Raw genomic sequence first — 23447 nt, 5'->3', positions numbered from 1 at the left:
AAAAGACAGATGGAAGTGATGAGAGATGGAGGTGAGAGATGAGAGGTGGAGGTGAGAGAGGGGGAAAGTGTAACAATGGTGATGGAGCGGATATGAACCCGGGACAATGTGCTCAGGCCTGAGTCCATACAGTACACACTACATACAGTACACACTCCATACAGTACACACTACATATAGTACAAACTACATACAGTACATACTACATATAGTACACACTACATATAGTACACATTACATACAGTACAAACTACATACAGTACACACTACATATAGTACACTACATACAGTACACACTACGTATATACAGTACACACTACATATAGTACACTACATACAGTACACATGACATACATACAGTACACACTACAAGATGAATACAAGTCTCTCGTTGTTTACTCTCTCTCAGAATGTGTGTGTGTGTGTTGTGTGTGTGTATTGTGTGTGTGTGTGTGTGTACTTACAGCAGCCGTAGGGAGCGCAGGCCGCCCAGTGACAGAGGGGGGATGCAGCGCAGAGAGTTGTAACTGAGAATCCTGCAGAGGAAGACGGAGTTGTCATTACGGGATGTGAGTGTGTGTTTTATTTACTGTAAACCATCGTCCACAAGCAAAATCTGATTTCATTTAATTCAATTTTAATTACATTTAGTTACACTAAATCAAATTTAATTACATTTAGTGATACTAAATCAAATCAGATTAAACGTGAATTAAAGTGAACAGAGCTGAGCGTCATCCCACACAGAAGAGCTGACCTGGCATGACGGGACTCGACTAAAATAACTTGAATGAACATCAGCTGAAACCAGTGTGTAGTGTGACCCGGCTCGTGTTCACACTGTGTGCTCATGTGTTGTGTGTGTGTGTGTGTGTGTGTAGTAAAAAGGTTTTAAAATGCTCATGTAGGTTAAATGAACAGAGCCGCTGTGCAAGGCACACTTTGCTTCATAGCGACCTTGGGCCTCGTGTATCAGTCGGAACTATAGGTAAATCAGTCGGTCCTATGGGTAAATCAGTCAGTATCATGGGTAAATCAGTCGGTCATATGGGTAAATCAGTCGGTCCTATGGGTAAATCAGTCGGTATCATGGGTAAATCAGTCGGTCATATGGGTAAATCAGTCAATACTATGGGTAAATCAGTCAGTACCATGGGTAAATCAGTCGGTCCTATGGGTAAATCAGTCAGTATCATGGGTAAATCAGTCGGTCATATGGGTAAATCAGTCAGTACTATGGGTAAATCAGTCAGTACCATGGGTAAATCAGTCGGTCCTATGGGTAAATCAGTCAGTATCATGGGTAAATCAGTCGGTACTATGGGTAAATCAGTCGGTCATATGGGTAAATCAGTCAGTCCTATGGGTAAATCAGTCAGTATCATGGGTAAATCAGTTGGTCCTATGGGTAAATCAGTCGGTCCTATGGGTAAATCAGTCGGTCCTATGGGTAAATCAGTCGGTACTATGGGTAAATCAGTCGGTATCATGGGTAAATCAGTCAGTACCATGGGTAAATCAGTCGGTACTATGGGTAAATCAGTCGGTATCATAGGTAAATCAGTCAGTACCATGGGTAAATCAGTCAGTACTATGGGTAAATCAGTCGGTCCTATGGGTAAATCAGTCGGTACTATGGGTAAATCAGTCGGTCATATGGGTAAATCAGTCAGTCCTATGGGTAAATCAGTCGGTATCATGGGTAAATCAGTCAGTACCATGGGTAAATCAGTCGGTACTATGGGTAAATCACTGATTGGGTTGCTGAAGCGTCATGTGATGTAGGCTGAAAGGTTCAGGCTACCGATTCCTGCATGCATGACAAACCCCGGATAGGCCCCTCCTCGCGGTATTGACCGGACTTGTGGAGTTGGTGTAACCTGGGCAGCACTCAGCTGGCTAAAGCCTAACGGGACCGCGGACTGGCGGTTATAAAAATCCCACACATCCCTGGCTCTCAAGTGCCTAACAAGTGGGCAGTCCGGACTCCCAATCCAACCATCACTTGGGTGCAACCTGTGGTGGATCCCATCGTCTTCACTCTTGTGTTGCCATGGAACTAGATCCTCCCAGGCCAAGCAGTGTGGACCAGCGTCTCGACCTGATCATCACTTTAATCAAGGCTTTAGCGAATGGCTCCAGGAGTTTTTTTTCTATCTCTTGGAATGGACCGATCCTCGGACACGAGAGACACCGACGACAATGATGGGTAAATCAGTCGGTACCATGGGTAAATCAGTCGGTACCATGGGTAAATCAGTCGGTACTATGGGTAAATCAGTCAGTATCATGGGTAAATCAGTCGGTACTATGGGTAAATCAGTCAGTATCATGGGTAAATCAGTCAGTACTATGGGTAAATCAGTCAGTATCATGGGTAGATCAGTCAGTATCATGGGTAAATCAGTCGGTACTATGGGTAAATCAGTCAGTACCATGGATAAATCAGTTGGTACTATGGGTAAATCAGTCAGTATCATGGGTAAATCAGTCAGTACTATGGGTAAATCAGTCAGTATCATGGGTAAATCAGTCAGTACTATGGGTAAATCAGTCAGTATCATGGGTAAATCAGTCGGTACTATGGGTAAATCAGTCAGTATCATGGGTAAATCAGTCGGTACTATGGGTAAATCAGTCAGTATCATGGGTAAATCAGTCAGTACTATGGGTAAATCAGTCAGTATCATGGGTAAATCAGTCGGTACTATGGGTTAATCAGTCAGTATCATGGGTAAATCAGTCAGTACTATGGGTAAATCAGTTGGTACTATGGGTAAATCAGTCAGTATCATGGGTAAATCAGTTGGTACTATGGGTAAATCATTCAGTATCATGGGTAAATCAGTCAGTATCATGGGTAAATCAGTCAGTATCATGGGTAAATCAGTCGGTACTATGGGTAAATCAGTTGGTACTATGGGTAAATCAGTCGGTATCATGGGTAAATCGGTCGGTACCATGGGTAAATCAGTTGGTACTATGGGTAAATCAGTCAGTATAATGGGTAAATCAGTCAGTACTATGGGTAAATCAGTTGGTGCTATGGGTAAATCAGTCGGTCCTATGGGTAAATCAGTCGGTACCATGGGTAAATCAGTTGGTACTATGGGTAAATCAGTCAGTACCATGGGTAAATCAGTTGGTACTATGGGTAAATCAGTTGGTACTATGGGTAAATCAGTCAGTACCATGGGTAAATCAGTTGGTACTATGGGTAAATCAGTCAGTACCATGGGTAAATCAGTCGGTATCATGGGTAAATCGGTCAGTACCATGGGTAAATCAGTTGGTACTATGGGTAAATCAGTCAGTACCATGGGTAAATCAGTCGGTGCCATGGGTAAATCAGTCAGTACTATGGGTTAATCAGTCGGTACCATGGGTGAATAAGTCGGTATCATGGGTAAATCAGTCAGTATCATGGGTAAATCAGTCGGTACTATGGGTAAATCAGTCGGTCCTATGGGTAAATCAGTCAGTATCATGGGTTAATCAGTCGGTACTATGGGTAAATCAGTCGGTACTATGGGTAAATCAGTCGGTACTATGGGTAAATCAGTCAGTATCATGGGTTAATCAGTCGGTACTATGGGTAAATCAGTCGGTATCATGGGTAAATCAGTCAGTATCATGGGTAAATCGGTCAGTATCATGGGTAAATCAGTCGGTACTATGGGTAAATCAGTCGGTACCATGGGTGAATCAGTCGGTATCATGGGTAAATCAGTCGGTACCATGGGTAAATCAGTTGGTACTATGGGTAAATGTGTGCGTACACACCCGTGGGATTTTGTAACCCTTAAGTTTGTCTCAGAGACCAGGTAGAACCTGGTAACCCCTGAATTCAGACACCGGCTGGCTAACACTGATGTCTTTGCAGGCCTGGTTGATTGCTCATTGCAAGAGGTGGACAACAGATGTCAGGAGGAAGGAATTACAAATAACCATCATGTTTTGCTGCTGACTATCAGACAACTTGAGGGCTAAAAAATTCCATGGGTGTGTAGGCACAAAATTTGCCCACAGTAACAATTGATACATGAGGCCCCTGGTACGTGTCACTACCGTTACTGTCCCACACATACAAAACACACCAAGGCACTGAAATAAAATAAAATAAAATAGGATCAAACTGAATTAAAGTAAATAGATAAAATTCACTAACAACTCGACATGGAGGTATACTGATGTGCAGCAGATACTATAGCAAGTGCAAAGCAAATGTGCAACTTAGAGCCTTGTGCAAAACTTTGCACTGAAGCTGAATTAAAAATTCTGCAACCTGTTGACTTGTGCCGCCAGGAGAAATAGTTTGCTCTTTTGGCTCAACAACGTCGCTCCAACAAAAAAGTGGTGGCACAACCTTATAACGGCGTGTATTCCCAATGAGTACCTCTCATGTGTGCTTCACTCCTCACTGGACACCTTCTGTAAAGTTTGGGACCCTTACCTGCAACATACTGGACCTACGCTGTCATCGTCCATATGACAAGGGTCTCCTTATTGCAAAACCAGTCTTGCTGTAATCTTGCTACTGGTTTCCACATTTATGTATTTGATGCTGCCTTTCTGTTGTAGGGGTGGTGAGGGTGGGGGTGGAGATAATGCCCACCATTTTAATTTACTTACTCATCTTGTCATGTTGTGTCTGAGCCGTTGTGTTTTGTGTTGTATATGAAAATGTAATAAAGATTTTCTAAAATAAATAAATAAATTCTGCAAACTGAGCAAGGTGCAAGTTAAGTTTCCTTTATTAACCCTCTTGGGGAAATCCAGTTACTACACATGAACCCATGCTAGCTGTGTAGCTAGGAGCAGTGGGCTGCATCTTCATGCTGCACCCGGGGACCAACTCCAGTTCTCTTCCCACTGCCTTGCTCAGGGGCACAGACAGGCGTATTAACCCAAACATGCATGTTTCTTTTGATGGTGGGGGGAAACTTTAGTACCGGAGAAAACCCACCGCAGACACGGGGAGAACATGCAAACTCCACACAGAGGACGGCCCAGGACAGCCTGGGGATCGAACCCAGGACCTTCTTGCTGTGAGTTCATCTGGACACAACGTTTACTGACAGAATCATTTCATCACTCATCTTATGCCCCTTTTCCACTACCTGGTACCGGCTCGATTCAACTCGCCCTTTTTTTGTTTCCCATTACTGGAAAGTACCGGCATTTTGTTAACTGTTAACACTGTTCTGGTACCACCTTTGTCGAGGTCCAAAACAAATGGAGCGGGCACCAAAATCAGTGCAGACCTCTGATTGGTCAGACAACCACGTCGCTGCGTCATCAATTGTGTGTGTGTGTCTGTGTACATACACACAGGGTGTTGTGACGCGTCTAGTGCAGCAGTGTGTAGTTGGAGGGAAGGTGCATGTGTTCTTCCAACCCACTTGTGTCCTTCCTGCCCTTAGCTTGCTGCCGCTGGCTAGCCTCTGTGGTGAATAGGGAAGCGTCCTAGCGTGTAAGCCTTCCCTTGCCAGTACATAGCCTCTCCTTCACCAAGACTCCTGCCAGGCCTCCCCGTGGCCACACGTGGTAACTGGGGTCTTGCGGCCCCAGGCTAACTTGGCAGGGGATCTCGGAGCAGCAGTGGGCCCCAGAGATATGGTGTGCAGGCCCACCCTGGTGGACACGCCCTGGCACCTATCAACCACTGCCCCGCTGCCTTGTGGGTGAGTCTGGGAAGACATAAGGCTAAGGGAGCTTACCCCAACAGAAAAGCAAGCTGTGGCGGCACGCTTCGAGGCGGTTTCCGAAAAACTGGATTTCCGGCAGCCCCCTGCAGTTGTGTGGAGGTGCCGGTCGTCTAGGGATCCCCCTTGCCATCGGAACCATCTCCTCTACAATCAAGTCATGTGGCGTTGGGAGAAGCGCACCCCCCATGCCACTTTAAAAACCATCTCTGCGCAGGTGTCTTCTGCTATCTGAGTCCTCAAAGGACCCACAAATAGAAGAAGATGGTCATCATCGGGCACGATGGACAACCAGCAAGCAAGCGTCATCAATGCGCACATGGGCTCTCACCCGACATGTTTCAATACCGGAGCGGTGGAAGTGGAGTTATCTTAAAAGTACATTTTGAAATTGAAAAAAAAAAACGGAGAGCTGAAAATCCATGCCGTGGTCCATCGAGGAGGTACAGATGTTTCTGACCCTCGTAGCCAATGACAGTAAGTACAGTATCGTCAATGTCTGCCATTGTTCTTACAATGGTTGTGTTCAAGGTTACGTCACAGCAGTTTAACCAGGCATTGCCATGACGACCAGCTACACTGAGGGGTTACTGTTACGGTACTGGAAAACAACCCAGAAGCAAGTTGAGTCGAGTCGAGCCGGTACCATGTAGTGGAAAAGGGGCATAAGTGATCTCTTCACCCTTATAAACAATACAGTCGCATAACGACCGAAACCAACGACCGGTTTCATATGCAAATTACCCAGACATTAACTAGAGTTATAATGGCCACGTGTGTGCCATGTGAGGTAAAAAGAGGTTTTGCCATTGATTTGTTAGTACTCACCAGAAACCCACACAACACGTGGTGTGTTGCCTTTACTTTTCTCCATGTTTGGAGCTGGTGGACTTTAATGAACAGTACATGATCTACCAGTACGGCACAGCACATGAAACTTGTAGTCGTTTTAAAACAAAAAACACAGAAGAAGAAGCAGTAAAGCACTGCAGGCTCCTCTGAAGAGCTACATTTGCCTTAAGTGGAGGGTCAGCTCCGCTCCATCAGAAAAAGAAAATGAAATGAAAATAAATAAATAGAAATAGGCTCAGGCAGCACTTCCAGAAAGCAGCTGCTTTGTGTCCACCTCAGAGGAGTTTTTTTTCTGTCTCACCAAAAACTGAACTTGAACACACGGATTTTGAGGCCGTAAAAAGTTTTTGGGAATAGTTATGACGTCCATTAAAAATTGGAATTGACTACATTTCGACACCCCCCCCTCCCAAAAAAAAAAAAAAATTCCAAACTAATTATCAAAATAATTAAGAACATATGTATCAATAGGGCAGCACAGTGGCCCAGTGGTTAGGGCGGTCGCCTCACAGCAAGAAAGTCCTGGGTTCGAGCCCCAGGGTAGTCCAACCTTGGGGGTCGTCCTCTGTGTGGCATTTGCATGTTCTCCCTGTGTCTACGTGGGTTTCCTCCCACAGTCCAAAGACATGTAGGTCAGTGAATCGGTCATACTAAATTGCCCCTAGGTGTGAATGTGAATGTGTGTGGACCCTGTGTGGCGGCTTGTCCAGGGTGTCTCCCTGCCTGCCGCCCAATGACTCCTGGAATAGGCTCCAGCATCCCCGCGACCCTGAGAGCAGGGTAAGCGGTGTGGATAATGGATGAATGGATGTATTAATATACAGTGCATCCAGAAAGTATTCACACCCCTTCACTTTCTCCACATTTTGTTATGTTACAGCCTTATTCCAAAATGGATTAAATTCCTTTTTTTTCTCATCAATCTACACACAATACCCCATAATGACAAAGTGAAAAAGGTTTTGCAGAAATTTTTGCAAATGTATTAAAAATAAAAAACTGAAATATTGCATGTACATAAGTATTCACACCCTTTACTCAGTACTTGGTTGAGGCACCCTTGGCAGCGATTACAGCCTCAAGTCTTCTTGGGTATGAAGCTATAAGCTTGGCACACCTATATTTGGGGTATTTCTCCCATTCTTCTCTGCAGATCCTCTCCAGCTCTGTAAGGTTAGATGGGGAGCGGCGCTGCATAGCTATTTTCAGGTCTTTCCAGAGATGTTCAATGGGGTTCAAGTCTGGGCTCTGGATGGGCCACTCAAGGACATTCACAGACTTGTCCCGAAGCCACTCCTTCATTGTCTTGGCTGTGTGCTTAGGGTCGTTGTCATGTTAAAAGGTAAACCTTCGCCCCAGTCTGAGGTCCTGAGCGCTCTGGAGCAGGTTTTCATCAAGGATCTCTCTGTACTTTGCTCCATTCATCTTTCCCTCGATCCTGACTAGTCTCGCAGTTCCTGCCGCTGAAGAACATCCCCACAGCGTGATGCTGCCACCACCATGCTTCACTGTAGGGATGGTATTAGCAAGGTGATGAGAGGTGCCTGGTTTCCTCCAGACGTGACGTTTGGCATTCAGGCCAAAGAGTTCAATCTTGGTTTCATCAGACCAGAGAATCTTGTTTCTCATGGTCTGAGAGTCCTTTAGGTGCTTTCTGGCAAACTCCAAGCAGGCTGTCATGTGCCTTTTACTGAGCAGAGGCTTCCGTCTGGCCACTCTACCATAAAGGCCTGATTGGTGGAGTGCTGCAGAGATGGTTGTCCTTCTGGAAGGTTCTCCCATCCCCAAAGAGGAATGCTGGAGCTCTGTCAGAGTGACCATCGGGTTCTTGGTCACCTCCCTGACCAAGGCCCTTCTCCCCCGATTGCTCAGTTTGGCTGGGTGGCCAGCTCTAGGAAGAGTCCTGGTGGATCCAAACTTCTTCCATTTACGAATGATGGAGACCGCTGTGCTCTTCGGGACCTTCAAAGCTGTAGAAATTTTTTTGTACCCTTCCCCAGATCTGTGCCTCGGTACAATCCTGTCTCGGAGGTCCACAGACAATTCCTTTGACTTCATGGCTTGGTTTCTGCTCTGACATGCACTGTCAACAGTGGGACCTTATATAGACGGGTGTGTGCCTTTCCAAATCATGTCCAATCGATTGAATTTACTACAGGTGGACTCCAATCAAGATGTAGAAACATCTCAAGGATGATCAGTGGAAACAGGATGAACCTGAGCTCAATTTTAGCAAAGGGTGTGAATACTTATGTACATGCAATATTTCAGTTTTTTATTTTTAATAAATTTGCAAAAATTTCTACAAAACCTTTTTCGCCTTGTCATTATGGGGTATTGTGTGTAGATTGATGAGAAAAAAAAGGAATTTAATCCCTTTTGGAATAAGGCCGTAACATAACAAAATGTGGGGAAAGTGAAGGGCTGTGAATACTTTCCGGATGCACTGTATATTGTATTAATCTTTATATCTCCTTCTCAGAAAACCTAAAACCAACATGATAAAATAAAACACTGATTGTATAAGTGATGTGCTGTGATGTACCTGACTGTGTGTATCATTGTTGTGATGTACCTGACTGTGTTATCATCATTCTGAAGTGGTTTGAGTCAAAATGACTAATAAGATTAACCTGTCGAGGCAACACATATCAACACATATACCTGGAATAGTAATGTGCATGCAGAGCTATAAAGTATACTGAAAATACATCATCACATTTAGATCACACACAGTGAGGAGACGGAGCCAGTGAGATTACACAACGCTTGGAGCCAGTGAAATTACACAACGCTGGGGGTCCAATTACATGACAAAAATCTATAATTGATGGGGAATAAACTCTGAATCAATTTTGACTGTTATTTTGCAGCTCCTCTGTTCTGGAAAGGGACAACTCTGTGAGAGTGGTACCGTCCCCCTGTCTGTCAGACAGCAGGCTCAGCATGTCCGTACGGCCCCACAATACCCCACAATAAACCCTACAAGAGGCTCTGCTGCAGCAACACACCCCAAATGAAAGAAAGCAACAAGAGTATCGCGACTGAAAGATTTTTTTTTTCCCCAGTTGTACTTGGCCAATTACCCCACTCTTCTGAGCCATCTCGGTCGCTGCTCCACCCCCTCTGCTGATCCGGGGGGGGCTGCGCACTACCACATGCCTCCTCCGATACATGTGAAGTCACCAGCTGCTTCTTTTCACCTGACAGTGGGGAGTTTCACCAGGGAGACGTAGCACATGGGAGGATCATGCTATTCCCCCCAGTTCCCCCTCCCCCCTGAACAGGCACCCTGACCGACCAGAGGAGGCGCTAGTGCAGCGACCAGGGCACATACCCACATCCGGCTTCCCACCTGCAGACACGGCCAATTGTGTCTGCAGGGACGCCCGACCAAGCCGGAGGTAGCACAGGGATTTGAACCGACGAGCCCTGTGTTGGTAGGCAATGGAATAGACCACAACGTGAAAGATTCATATTGATGTTGGTAGAATAGAACTGCTGTTGCCAAGTGAAAAAAAAAAAAACATATTTCATGAAACCATAATTTAAGAAGGAATAAGATATTCCCTTTTATTCTCTCACTGTGTCCATATACATGTTTTAAATGATGCAGCATGGTTTTACTGTCAGGCCGGACGGTGGAGAATAATTACAACATGGTTCTGTGCAAGAGCTGACTTCACAGAGTCCAGCCTTATTTTTTCAGTCAATAATTCAATTAATGTGCATGTTTCTGTGTGTGTGTGTGTGTGTGTGTGTGTGTGTGTGTGTGTGGGTGTGTGCTTGCATACTCACAGTGTGGTGAGTTGGCTCATGTTGGAGAAGGCGTTGTCGGCTAAGGAGCGGATTCTGTTGTTGCTCAGATCTCTGTAGGAGGAAATCAATATACATACACTCACATACATACACTACAGTACGCTGTTTAAACCACACACACACACACACACACAGCCACAAAAGCTCTCCCTGTGTCTCTGCACCTCTCTCATAAAGGCACGCGTGCAGACACACACAGACAGACACACTCCACATCCCATTAAGACGGCTTAAAAGATTTCTACATATTAATTTCAGTGGTAAGAGGAAGAGATTTGAGCCGCTGTGTGTGTGGGCATGCAATTATAATGCGATCTGGCTCATTGGTATGCAAATGTATTCTTAAACAGCCTTAAACAGCTAGAGCAGTCCCTGCTGGAACTAATGGCAGTGGTACTATTAACACTTGGCGTAGGCGTAGCGTGTGTACATCAGGACACGCGACAGTGTTGACACATTTCTGCTGCACATAGCACCACCACCACCAATGCCACTACATCAGCAGAGTCAGGGTGCAATTATCAGCGGGTTTGCAAACATCCACGACTATAGCCATGACAAAAACACGTGTCCTTATCAGTACACTAGGTTTTTGTAAGGGTGTGTGTGAGTTTTAGCCATACGCCGACATGATTAACAGTAAACCCAATGAACGTTTTTCAGTTTCTTACACCAGCTGCAGGTATCTGAAGGTGGCCAGCTCCTTGGGAACACTGCTGAACTGGTTACCATCCAGGTACCTAGGTACAGATAGAGTTAGAGAGAGGGGGGAGAGACAGAGAGAGAAGGAGAGGGGATGGCAATAACTACATTTGTAACTCAGTTGATAAAGCCAATAAGTTTGTTTACTCTCACAGAAACAACTGTGATCCAGCTAAACACAGACATGGAAAAGAACTCTTGATGCTCTGTCGCAGTCTGGGTCTGTATATTGTCAATGGTAGGATAAGAGGAGACACTCTTGGAAGACACACATTTTGCTCACCTCTTGGATAGCACAGTAGATTACGTAATAACCGATATAGACCCCTTGTCAATTAGAGCACTCACTGTCAAACCACTAACCCCCCGTTCAGATCACAGCCAAATCAGTGTTCATCAAGAAGACAGAAATCAACACTATCAAATCACAGCCCAGTAAGCTGCTCCACATAAAGAAATCATACAGATGGGCTGAAAACAGTACAGAGGAATTCAAGAAAGCCATTGACAATCACAAAATCCAAAATCTTTTAGATACCTTCCTAGATACCCCTTATATCCTCAGTAAAGAGGGTGTCAATCAGGTCGTGGAAAAGGTTAACAACATACGTATTTGAGAAAACAGCAGAAAAAGCAAGAATAAAAAGATCAAGATCAAAACCAAATTTTGAGAAAGAAGATACCTGGTTTGATGCAGAATGTCAATCAATAAGGAAAGAACTTCGCAAGTTATCCAATCAGAAACACAGAGATCCAAATAATACATCACTTAGACTTCTATATTGTGAGACACTAAGACTATATAAATGCACACTCAGAACTAAGGAAACTCAGTACACCTGTAAGCAACTGACACTGATTGAGGATTCATTAAACACCAATAAATTTTGGGACAATTGGAATCGCTTCAAAAAATCAACAATTAGTGATACAAGATGAAGATATCTAGACAAACCATTTCCAAACTCTACTTAAGAAAGTCCAATCAGATCAAAACACAGACCAATGTAACATAATAAGCAAACTAGAAAAATTAGAACTGTCAATCAAGGAACATCAAAACCCACTCGACTCCCCCATCACTGAGCAGGAACTTTTAGACCAAATTGGCAAGCTGAAGCCCAAAAAAGCATGTGGACCTGATGGCATTCTAAACGAAATGCTAACATCTGTGAATGAAAAGTCTCAATGTGCTACACTTAAGTTATTCAAGCTAGTTCTGAGTGTGGGTTATTCCCCTGATATCTGGAATCACGGATTAATTACACCAATTTTCAAAAGTGGAGATAAATTTGACCCCAAAAACTACCGAGACATCTGTGTGAACAGTAACCTGGGGAAGGTATTCTGTAGTATCATCAACTCCTGGCTAATAAATTTCCTTATGAAACACAATGTCTTGAGTAAAAGCCAGATTGGATTCTTACCAAATTACTGCACTACTGATCATATTTACACCCTACACACCCTAATTGAAAAACATACTCAAAATAAAAGCAAATTATTCACTTGTTTTTATCGACTTCAAAGAAACATTTGATTCTATTTGGCATTACGGATTGTTCTACAAATTAATGGAAAGCGGTGTAGGGGGGAAAACATATGATATTTTAAGCCCAACTCTATTTAACTTGTATATCAATGAGTTGGCAACTATGCTGGAAAACTCACCAGCATCTGGACTCACTCTGCAAGACAGTGAGGTCAAATTCCTGCTCTATGCGGATGACCTGGTCCTTCTTTCACCATCGCAGGAAGGACTCCAGACTCAATTAGACCTTCTTCAAAAGTTTTGTCAGACCTGGGCCCTGACAGTTAACATGAGTAAAACTAAAATAATAATATTTCAGAAAAGATCCAGATATCAGGGAAGACAGCACATATTTAGATTAGGACCAAATGAAATTGACCATACACCTAATTATACCTACCTAGGCCTTAGAATCAATTCTAGAGGAACTTTCAACATGGCAGTGAATGAACTAAGAGACAAGGCACGCAGGGCTCTACTTGCCATAAAAAGACAAATCCCTTTTGAAATTCCAATTAGAATCTGGTTAAGAATATTAGAATCAGTCATAGAACCAATTGCCCTTTATGGAAGTGAAGTGTGGGGTCCACTTGCAAGTCAAGAACTAGATAAATGGGAAAAACATCCAATTGAGACCCTGCATGTTGAATTCTGTAAAAACATTCTTAAAGTCCATCGGCACACCACAAACAATACATGCAGGGCAGAACGAGGCCAATATCCTCTTCTGATTAACATTCAAAAAAGAGCAGTCAAATTCTGGAAACATCTAACGTTCAGCGACCCACACTCTTTCCATTATAAAACCTTGCAATACCAAGAGTTGAGCAAAGATAAGAACTCTCCTACCAACCTGGTCTTCAGCCATCCTGTTCCACTAACACATACTAACGCTTTAGAGGCACAAGACCAGGTCCAAATCACACCATGGCTTCAACAACTTCCCTCAAACCTAAAAGACAAGTATTATGAATATTGGCAATCTAACACAAAATCCCAAAGCAAGATGCAGTGCTATTTGGCCCTTGACAGAGAGTACACATTAGCAGATTACCCCATTCAAATAAAAGAAACACATTTGAGAAACATACTGACGAAGTACAGACTCAGTGAGCATCGCCATAGAAACAGGCAGACACAAAAAGACCTGGATGCAGAAAGACGAACGTTTCTGTCAACAGTGTGAAGACAATGTTGTCGAGACAGAGCTACACTTTTTAGCTGAATGCAAGACGTTCCGGGAAATCCGCGATTACTACTTTCAGAAATTTGAGGAGAGACCCCCCAAATTCATGGCCCTGCCAAACCCCAGAAAACTGCCCTACATACTAGGTGAACACAGGGACAGCTGAACTGTGGCTGCACAGTATGTTCTAGCCTGCCACCGTCTGAGGGGCAGTGAGGGATACCCTGTACTCCTTCCCAACGGGGAGGACCGGGACAACTCTCGGAGACACACACACACACACACACACACACACACACACACACACGGACTGCCCCCCCCACACACACACACACACACGGACAGCCCCTCCCAAACACACACACACACTCACAGGGCCACACAGACGATGGCAGAAAGATTTTTATTGCATCTGTTGATGTATGTGTTCTGTACTGTATACTGTTCTTGTCCTTTATGTGAACACTCTCTCTCTCTCTCTCACACACACACACACACACACACACACGTGCAGAGACTGACAAATTCACACACGTCCACTCACACAGGATCTTGTTGCCATGACGTACCTGTGTAAGTTGTTTTATTGCATCTGTTGATGTATATATGTTCTGTATTCGTGTACGGTTACTGTCCTTTATGTGAAAATGCTTTGCAATACAAATGTATATTTGTCATGCTAATAAAAGCACATTTGAATTTGACTGAGGGGGAGAGAGGGGGGAAGGGAGAGGGGGGAGAGAGAGTGAGCGGGGGCAGAGAGAGGGGGCAGAGGGGGGGGGGGGGACGGGGGAAAGGAGAGAGGGAGGGAGAGCGAGAGGGAGAGAGACGGGGGAAGGGAGAGGGAGGGAGAGAGGGGGGATGGAGAGAGGGGGGGAGAGCAGTAGAGTTCATTTTGGATGAACATTTGTTTTTCACTGTAAAAAAGAAACTTACCAAGTGAGTGGATGTTCCTTTAAGTCTCACAGTGCTTATTTCAATATTAACATATTGATATCATAAATAAGATACTGATATCAGATATTATTGATTGTATCAAGAGAGAGTGCTAGTTTTGTGATTATGTGTTGAGAATTTTTCACTAAACAGGAAAAGAAGTCTTAGAATAAGAAACTTGGTATGAGCTAAGCAGGTGGCATGTATGTAAGTAACCTACTGACATGTATGGCAGCATCTCTGATATATTCTCTGCACCATTATCTCCTCTTATTTCACCTGTATAAGTCATCCTTGTGTATATATTGGAAGACAGTTGTGTTGTTATTCTATGTTCAGTACACTGAGACAGCCATAAAACCGGAGTCAAATTCCATGTGAGTGCACACCTACATACCCAACAAACATGATTCTGATGTCTTTAAGTAAGTCTTATAGTCATGACACAAATACACTATGGGAATGAGAAGTATTATCTACCAGTGAGGTAAGAAAACCTCACTAGCTATATCTTCAAATATGCATTATGAGCACATATTTTAACTAACATTAGCATGTATTACTTAACACAAGCTAAAATACCTTAATAAGATGGTCTGTTTTGCAGTGTTGGCTTGCCTATGCCAAGTATCTTTTGCGTTGTGCAAGCTGAATCAGGTAAAACTCACAGTTCGGTGACATTACGGGGCAGTCCCCTGGGCAGGGCCCGCAGGTGTTTGTTGCTGCAGCGGACCACCGTGTCCATACAGGTACACTGGCTCGGACACTGAGGCCCCAGCGCACAGCTGCTGTCCTCCAACACGGGACCTGAACAGACGGGGAGGAGTCGGCAGGAGACAAGGTTAGGCTTCGGTTCAGTTTGGTTTTCTTTGCATCGTGATTAAAACGTGGGCACAAAATCCTCAAAAGGATGAAATGAATCCACATGCAGCACAGCTAGGCCTACGGTGTGTCTGTGGCGACTTCATCAAGCTCTCCCTGAATACCAGAAGGCAAATTGAACCAGTTGAAATTCATTCATATTCAGCCGTTTCTCCAGGGTCGGGTCGCGGTGGCAGCAAGCTAAGTCGGACACTCCAGACCTCCCTCTCCCCAGCAACGCCCTCCAGCTCCTCTGGGGGATCCCAAGACATTTCCAGGCCAGATTGGACCTGTAGTTACTCCAGCGAGTTCTGGGTCTACCCCAGTTGGCCGTGCCCGGAAAACCTCCAAAGGAAGGCGCCCAGGAGGCATCCTAATCAGATGCCCGAACCACCTCAACTGGCTCCTTTCGATGGGAAGGAGCAGCGGCTCTACTCCGAGCTCCCTCTGGATGGCCGAGCTCCTCACCCTATCTCTAAGGCTGAGCCCAGCCACCCTACGGAGGAAACTCATTTCAGCCGTTTGTATCCACGATCTCACTCTTTCGGTCACTACCCAAAGCTCATGACCATAGGTGAGGGTTGGAACGAAGACCGGCTGGTAAATTGAGAGCTTTGTCTTCCAGCTCAGCTCCCTCTTCACCACAACAGTCCGGTACAACATCCACATTACTGCTGATGCTGCACCAATCCACCTGTAGTTGACATCAAATGAAAATATTTCCTGGTTTAAGGAGTGAATTTTCGTGTTACCAATTAAGCTTTCACGCGAATTTCCATTGCCTGTGATAGTGAGCTACTAGTCAATAATGTGCCCCCCCCTCCCCCAAGTCTTCCAGTCAGTGCAATGAAGAGGCAAACTAGAGGGCATACAAGAAAAGGACGAAAGTAAAGTAAATAACAGACAGGATTTTTTTTAGGAACATTTTCTAAAGTACTGTAGTCCATGATGAAGTTGGGCAAAAGCAAACTGTATAGATAGAGTGAAATGGCGTTAACTGGACATTTCATTCACTGGACATTTTTGTTAGTGTACATAACTTACTAAAGTTTTGTATTTGTCAGGAAGAGAAAAACATCTCAATATGAATGCATGAATGAATTACGTTGTTTTTTTTGTTGTTGTTTTTTCCCCTTTTTCTCCCCAGTTGTACTTGGCCAATTACCCCACTCTTCCCAGCCATCCCGGTCGCTGCTCCACCCACTCTGCCAATCCGGGGAGGGCTGCAGACTACCACATGCCTCCTCTGATACATGTGGAGTCACCAGCCGCTTCTTTTCACCTAACAGTGAGGAGTTTCACCAGGGGGACGTAGCACGTGGGAGGATCACGCTATTACCCCCAGGTCCCCCTCCCCCTGAACAGGCGCCCCGACTGACCAGAGGAGGCGCTAGTGCAGCGACCAGGACACATACCCACATCCGGCTTTCCACCCGCAGACACGACCAATGTCTGTAGGGACACCCGACCAAGCCGGAGGTAAGACGGGGATTCGAACTGGCGATCCCCGTGTTGGCAGGCAACGAAATAGATCACTACACTATCCGGACACTCATGAATTAATTTCTACAAGATAGTGTTAAATGGATGCTAAATTAAGTACAGATAAAAGATAATAATAATAATAATAATATTAACGATAAACTTTATTTGTATAGCACCTTTCATACATAAAATGCAGCTCAAAGTGCTTTACATTAAAAACAAGGGAAACAATAAAACTCAACAACAATACAGATAAAATAAGTTAAAAGTAATAAAACAGACCTAGGCAAAAAAAAAAATAAAACAAGGCAAGAAATAAAACCACAGTACAAGATAAAAAATAAGAGGGAAAGAAATATAAATTGGAATTAATTAAAAGCAAGAGCATAAAAATGGGTCTTGAGCTGATTCTTACAACTATCTATGGACGTTGCTTCTCTTATTTGTTGGGGGAGTCTATTCCAAGCCGTCGGTGCATAAAAACAAAATGCTGCTTGCCATACTTTTGTAGTTCATTCTAGGGACATTGAGCAGGCCAGCACCAGAGGATCTGAGAGAGCGGCTCGGAACATAATCAGATAAGCAGTAAGATAAGTATGACGGTGCTAAACCATGTAGAGCTTTAAACAAAGTAAAAGAATTTAAAATCAATCCCCAGTGCTACAGGAAACGAGTGTAAAGATGCTAAAACTGGGGTAATGTGATCTCTCATCCTGGTTTTTGTTACGACCCTTGCTGCCGCGTTCTGTACTAGTTGCAGCCTATCGATACTTTTTTGGGTAAACCAGTAAGAAGTGCATTGCAATAGTCTAGATGCGAAGAGATAAAAGCATGCGTCATCTTTTTGGTGTCTTCCAGGGAGAGCTAGGGTCTAATTCTAGCAATATGTTTTAGGTGAAAAAAGACACCCTTTGTAACATTGCTGATATGTGATTTAAAAATCCAACTCAGAGTCAATGATGACACCCAGGTTTTTTACTACAGTCTTATTCTGTACAGCCAGACTTCCCATTCTGCTTGATATCATTTCTCTCTGTGCATTAGTGCCTATAATGAGAATTTCTGTCTTGTCTTCATTCAATTTGAGAAAGTTTTCACTCATCCATTGTTTAATACTAGACAGACAATTCATCAAGGGATTGAGAGCACTGGGATCATCTGGCGCTACAGATAAATATAACTGAGTATCATCAGCATAAAAATGGAAATTCACTCCATGATCACAGATAATTTTCCCAAGCGGCAACATGTACAGGCAGAACAATAAAGGACCAAGAATGGAACCCTGTGGAATACCTGAGAAAATCAATACCTGAGAAATGTGTCTGAGACATGGTCAGAAAGACGAACAAGATAGCTTCTGCCAGCAAGATATGCGTAGAACCACAATAGGGCAGTGCCTGAAAAGCCAATCCAATTCTCAAGGCGGTCTAAAAGTACATCATGATCAGCTGTATCAAAGGCAGATGTCAGATCAAGGAGTAAAAGAATGGAAACATTTTTACTATCAGTGCTCACTCTGAGAGTGCTGTTTCAACACTGTGTCCTATTCTAAAACTGGACTGAAATTTATCATGAATCTTGTTTTCATGCAAAAACTCATCCAGTTGTTTATACACTGCCTTTTCCAAATCTTGCCCAGAAAAGGCAGATTAGAAATAGGCCTATAATTGCTCAGCACCGACGGATCAAGATTATTCTTCTTGAGTAAGGGCTTTACTATAGCTGTTTCAGTGAATCAGGAAAGATACCTGATTCTAAAGAACAGTTTACAATATCCAAAACATCCCAAATCAAACTATCTAAGACCTCTTTAAAAAAGGCAGTGGGAATTGCATCCAGAGAGCAGGTGGATGACTTCATCTGTAAGATAGTTTTACGAAGTTCCTCTTCACTAATTTTGCAAAAGGAAATTAGATTTCTCCGAGAGTCGTTACTAGTAGTTTGACTGTTTGGATTAACAACCTTATTCATGATAACTGCTCGGATATTAATGATTTTATCATCAAAGAATGATGCAAACTCATCACATTTTGATTTAGATGCAGGGCATAATTGCTCATGAGACTGGGGAGAATTTATAAGGTGATCGATTATGGAAAGTAAGACTCTGGAGTTGTTCCGGTTTTCATTTATAATGCCAGAGAAATAAGCCTGCGTGGGCAGCGCAGAGCTTTGTTATAAACAAATATAGATTTTCTAAAAATCTCGCCATGGATTGTAAGCTTACTTTTTTTCCATATTTGCTCTGCTCTACGGCAATCCCTCTTGAGCAAACGTATTTGCTCAGTCTTCCAGGGGATTACTGTAGTCTGTGACTTTTTCTTAGTTTTCATAGGAGCCACTATGTTGAGAGCTGACTCTAGTTTTAAGTTGAAGTGGTTAACTTTATCATGCACTGAGGAAATATCAGTTGACAGAGGAAGACTGCGCAGGTGATGAGGGAAGTTAATGACTGCAGAAGGACTAAGAAAACATTTTTTTATGATACACTCTGTGTTGTTTTTCGCTAAGTCAGAGACAATCATGAAAAAACAAACAGTAGTGATCGGATAAATCAGTATCAACAATCTTGTCAACAGCAATATTCAGGCCTCTAGAGATCACTAAATCTAGGGTGTGGCCCAGGTTGTGGGTTGGCCCAACAACATGTTGAATAAAATCAAAGGAAAGCAGAAGCTGTACAAACTCCATACCTTTGCCATCCGAGGCGTTATCCACATGCAAATTAAAGTCCCCAGAAATTAAAATTCTGTCATAATCAGTAAAACAAATCGACAGTAGTACTGATATTTCAGGTAAAAATAAGGCTGTATGCTTTGGGGGCTGATAAATAGTAACCAGTAACACAGAAGATTGACTTTCCAATAAGATCGCCTGATACTCGAAGGATGAGAAACTGCCTAGATGCAAGCGCTTACATTTAAAAACATCTGAGAAAATTGCTGCCAGTCAGTCCTCCACCTCTCTTACCCTCACGTATAGAGAACAACAGTCAGTCACTAACGGCTCCAACGACTCTCATGACCACTGAACAATGAAGTTGAAACTAACACCCCCAACAACCGTCACTGCTAAACAAATGCAAATCAATAGCCCCAATGGCGACGGGCATGGCTGAACATCAGAGCACAGGGGAGCCACGCATATCAATAGCTCCGATAATGACGGGCGCGGCCATAACATCGGTACACAGAAGAGCCACTCATATCTATGGCTCTGTTAGCGACAGGCGTTGGTAAACATCGGATCACAAAGAGCCACGCATATCGATAGCTCTGACAACGGCTCCTAGAGGATAACTTCTGAGTCTCATCACCAGCCAGTCAGACTAGCTTGGTCTAGTCAGAAAGGCACGAACTGAGGAAGCCTCTTGGATGAGAGGCGAAACGTCTTCACGGATATATACCAAGTCCAGTTGCACTTGATTCAACTCCTTTTGGATACTCACGTATAGAGTGGATGAAACTGTAGTTTGGAGGAGAGGCTTCAGATAGAAGGGCAGCTCCATCTGAACCAAGCCAAGTTTCTGTTAAAAGAATAAAATCTAGCTTCTCCTCACAGATAAGATCATTTACAGAGAAGGTCTTATTTGCAAGTGCCCTGATATTTAACAGAGCCAGATTTAGCTTTTTATCATGGCCGGGCCTTTCTACAGGGCCAAGACATTTCAAAGGGACCAAATAAGACTATCTGCTCGAAACTCTCTTTGCCCTGGTCTCCCTATTTGAGATGACAGTCTGAATATTACATACATCATAATCCTTATGTCATTTGGCTAGGCAGTGTCCGATGTTGTGTGACAGCAGCTGAGCACCAGTTTCATTTGTGTGGAATCCATCCTTTTTCAGCAGGAGGGGTCTCGCCCAGAACAGGTCAAAGTTATTTACAAATTCAAGACCAGTAGTTGTGCAATAGTTTTGTAACCAGTGGTGGAGGGCATAAAGTCTAGACCACCTCTCATGTCCTCTCCGGCGGGTAGGGAGGGGGCCAGAAACAACAATCTTAAGACCCAGGTCTGAAAAGGAAGAAAACAAATTAAGGAAATTATTTTTTAAAACCTCAGACTCACGGTACATGACGTCGTTAGTGCCGATGTGGAGAATGAGAGAGTGAAGGTTGGGGTGCTTGGCCAGGATGGTAGGGAGCCTCCGGTGTAAATCCATAACCCGGGCACCCGGAAAACAGAGTGTAGAAGAGCCGGCAGACTGGGGCAGGGAGACGTCCTGCACCATAGAGCTGCCGAAGACCGGGGAGGTGGTTAAGGGGTCAATAGGTGTGTGTGTGTGGGGTGATGAGGGGGACAGGCGCAGCAGGGACAGTAGCAGACGTGGCAGGGGGCAGGGTGGGGGGGGGGGCAGGGACAGCAGCAGACGTGGCAGGGGGGTTGGTGGTGAGGGGGACAGGGACAGCAGGGACAGCAGCAGGCACGACAGCAACCGGCGGGGCTTGAGAAACTGCTTGAGCCGGTGGTTTCTCAGCTTGTTTGAGGTTCTCCCTGTGGCAAGTCTGGCCCTTATCCTCAGGTGGTGGCCGGGGAGAGAGGGCAGCCGACGTGCACAGGTCACAGTCCTCGGAGGCAAGGGCCTGGAAGCGGTTGAAGGTAGGAAGGGTGAATGGGGGAGCAGCAAGCCTGCTGCTACTGTTAGCTCCCCTTCGCTTGCTCGTGAACACCACTGTGGACCCCTCGTCCTGATGGGGGGTGGAACAGCTAGTAGGGAACCAGGAGAGCGTGGTTTCATGCCCCGTCAGTTTTTGCTTTTTTTCGAGCAGTACTTTGAGTCGGATTAGCTCGTGATGAAGCTCGGCGATCCTTTTGGCCTCGTGTTCACAACCATAACAAGGAGCCAACTGTAGCTCCCATATTTTTGCAGCCTTGTGTTCACATCCATGGCAGCTGACAACAAACTGCCTTTCCAGTTCAGGGACCAGGGCAGAGGAGTTCAAAAAAGTGTTTTTAAAAGGAGACATTACTGCGGGAAAAGTAGCGGACTTCGCCATGGCTGGCAGACAGGTAATAGCGTTGCCTGTCCCCGCAAAATAAAACCGTCGATTACGGCCACGGCAGACAGCTGAGTCAATACACTCTCTCTGGAATAAAGTCGCGCACAGCGAAAGCACTATGGAGATGGAGACTCCAGTGCGGTCAAGTCCATGCAACAATTGATAATCCCAATAAAATCCAAAAATTCATGGGACAAGAACAAATAACACATTTTTCATTTAACTTTTATAGGGGAGCCAAATTACTTTTAAAGCGTTTAAATTTCAAAGGGTATTTTGCCAAAAACCTTATTTAATGTACTTGAAACTTCATGAAATATGCAACCGAGCAGGAAAATGGCATAGTATATGTGTGTACAGGGGACACGTTTAGGGCCCAATTCAACACTATATATCCATCCATCCATTCGCCAAGCCGCTTATTCCAATCGGGGTCGCGGGGATGTTGGAGCCTATCCCAGCAGTCATTGGGTGGCAGGCGGGGAGACACCCTGGACAGGCCGCCAGGCCATCCAACCAACAGAAATGCAGCGCGAAATGACGCACTGATCAACGTGGTGTAGAATCTTTGCTGGCGCGAAACACAAACAAACACGGTTACCATATGTGACCCAAATGCAATGGATTCAGCAAAACGAGCTGCGACTATTGAAAGGACTCGATTCCTGCTTGGCGTCATGTTGCTCTACCAGCAGCGTAGACTGATTGTGCATGCTGATGTGGCACGCACGCTGGTCACTGAAGGTAAATCTCAGCCCCCCCTTCCTCTCACTCTGTGTGTGTGTGTGTGTGTGTGTGTGATTTTAAGGGCCTAAGTGTCCTTGTGCATCTCCTACCGTCGTCACAGCGGAAGTCAGGCACGGCTACATCTTGCAGCGGGATCTCCCGGAGGAAGGCGGGGCCTTGACACCGAGGGTTTCCTGTCACGATCCTCCGGCTCCGGAGCCACGCCCCAAACCAGGAGAGACGGCAGTCGCAATTAAACGGATTCGCCAGGAGGTTCCTGAGTGAGCAAGGCAGATAGAGAGATAGATTGTCAGAGAGAGAGAGAGGAACTCAGAGAGGGAAGAGGAAGACAGAGGGAAAGTCAGAGACAACAGGAACAAGTGGGGTTGCAAACACAGAAAGTCAGACTGAGAACTGGAAAGATAAAGACAGACTGGTACACAGAAAGGAGGCAGGAGGACAATAAGATGATGGCAGAGGAAAAGACAGCTATACAAAGTCAGAGAAAGGTAGAAGAGAAGGAAGCAGACAAAGAGAGCAAGAGAGTGCAGAGGGAGAAGAAGACGGACAGACTTGACAGAAAGAAAGAGACAGTGACACATAACGAGGCAGAGTGCAAAGTGAATCACTATTATAAAGT

At 44.6% G+C, this 23447-nt stretch overlaps 1 protein-coding gene across 1 annotated transcript in view; it reads right to left on the bottom strand.

Annotated features, from left to right (window-relative positions):
- LOC130112356 (slit homolog 1 protein-like) overlaps positions 1 to 23447 on the bottom strand; it is a 218539-nt gene that overhangs the window by 33395 nt on the left and 161697 nt on the right. Inside the window, 5 exon segments of the mRNA XM_056279686.1 lie at positions 465 to 536; positions 10356 to 10427; positions 11048 to 11116; positions 15400 to 15538; positions 22918 to 23084. Of these exon segments, the coding sequence (XP_056135661.1) occupies positions 465 to 536; positions 10356 to 10427; positions 11048 to 11116; positions 15400 to 15538; positions 22918 to 23084 (519 nt within the window).

This window comes from Lampris incognitus, chromosome 5 (assembly GCF_029633865.1).
Source record: "Lampris incognitus isolate fLamInc1 chromosome 5, fLamInc1.hap2, whole genome shotgun sequence".
Taxonomy (NCBI): domain Eukaryota; kingdom Metazoa; phylum Chordata; class Actinopteri; order Lampriformes; family Lampridae; genus Lampris; species Lampris incognitus.
The sequence above is the reverse complement of the archived record's forward strand: the minus strand, read 5'-3'. Positions and strand labels throughout refer to the sequence as shown.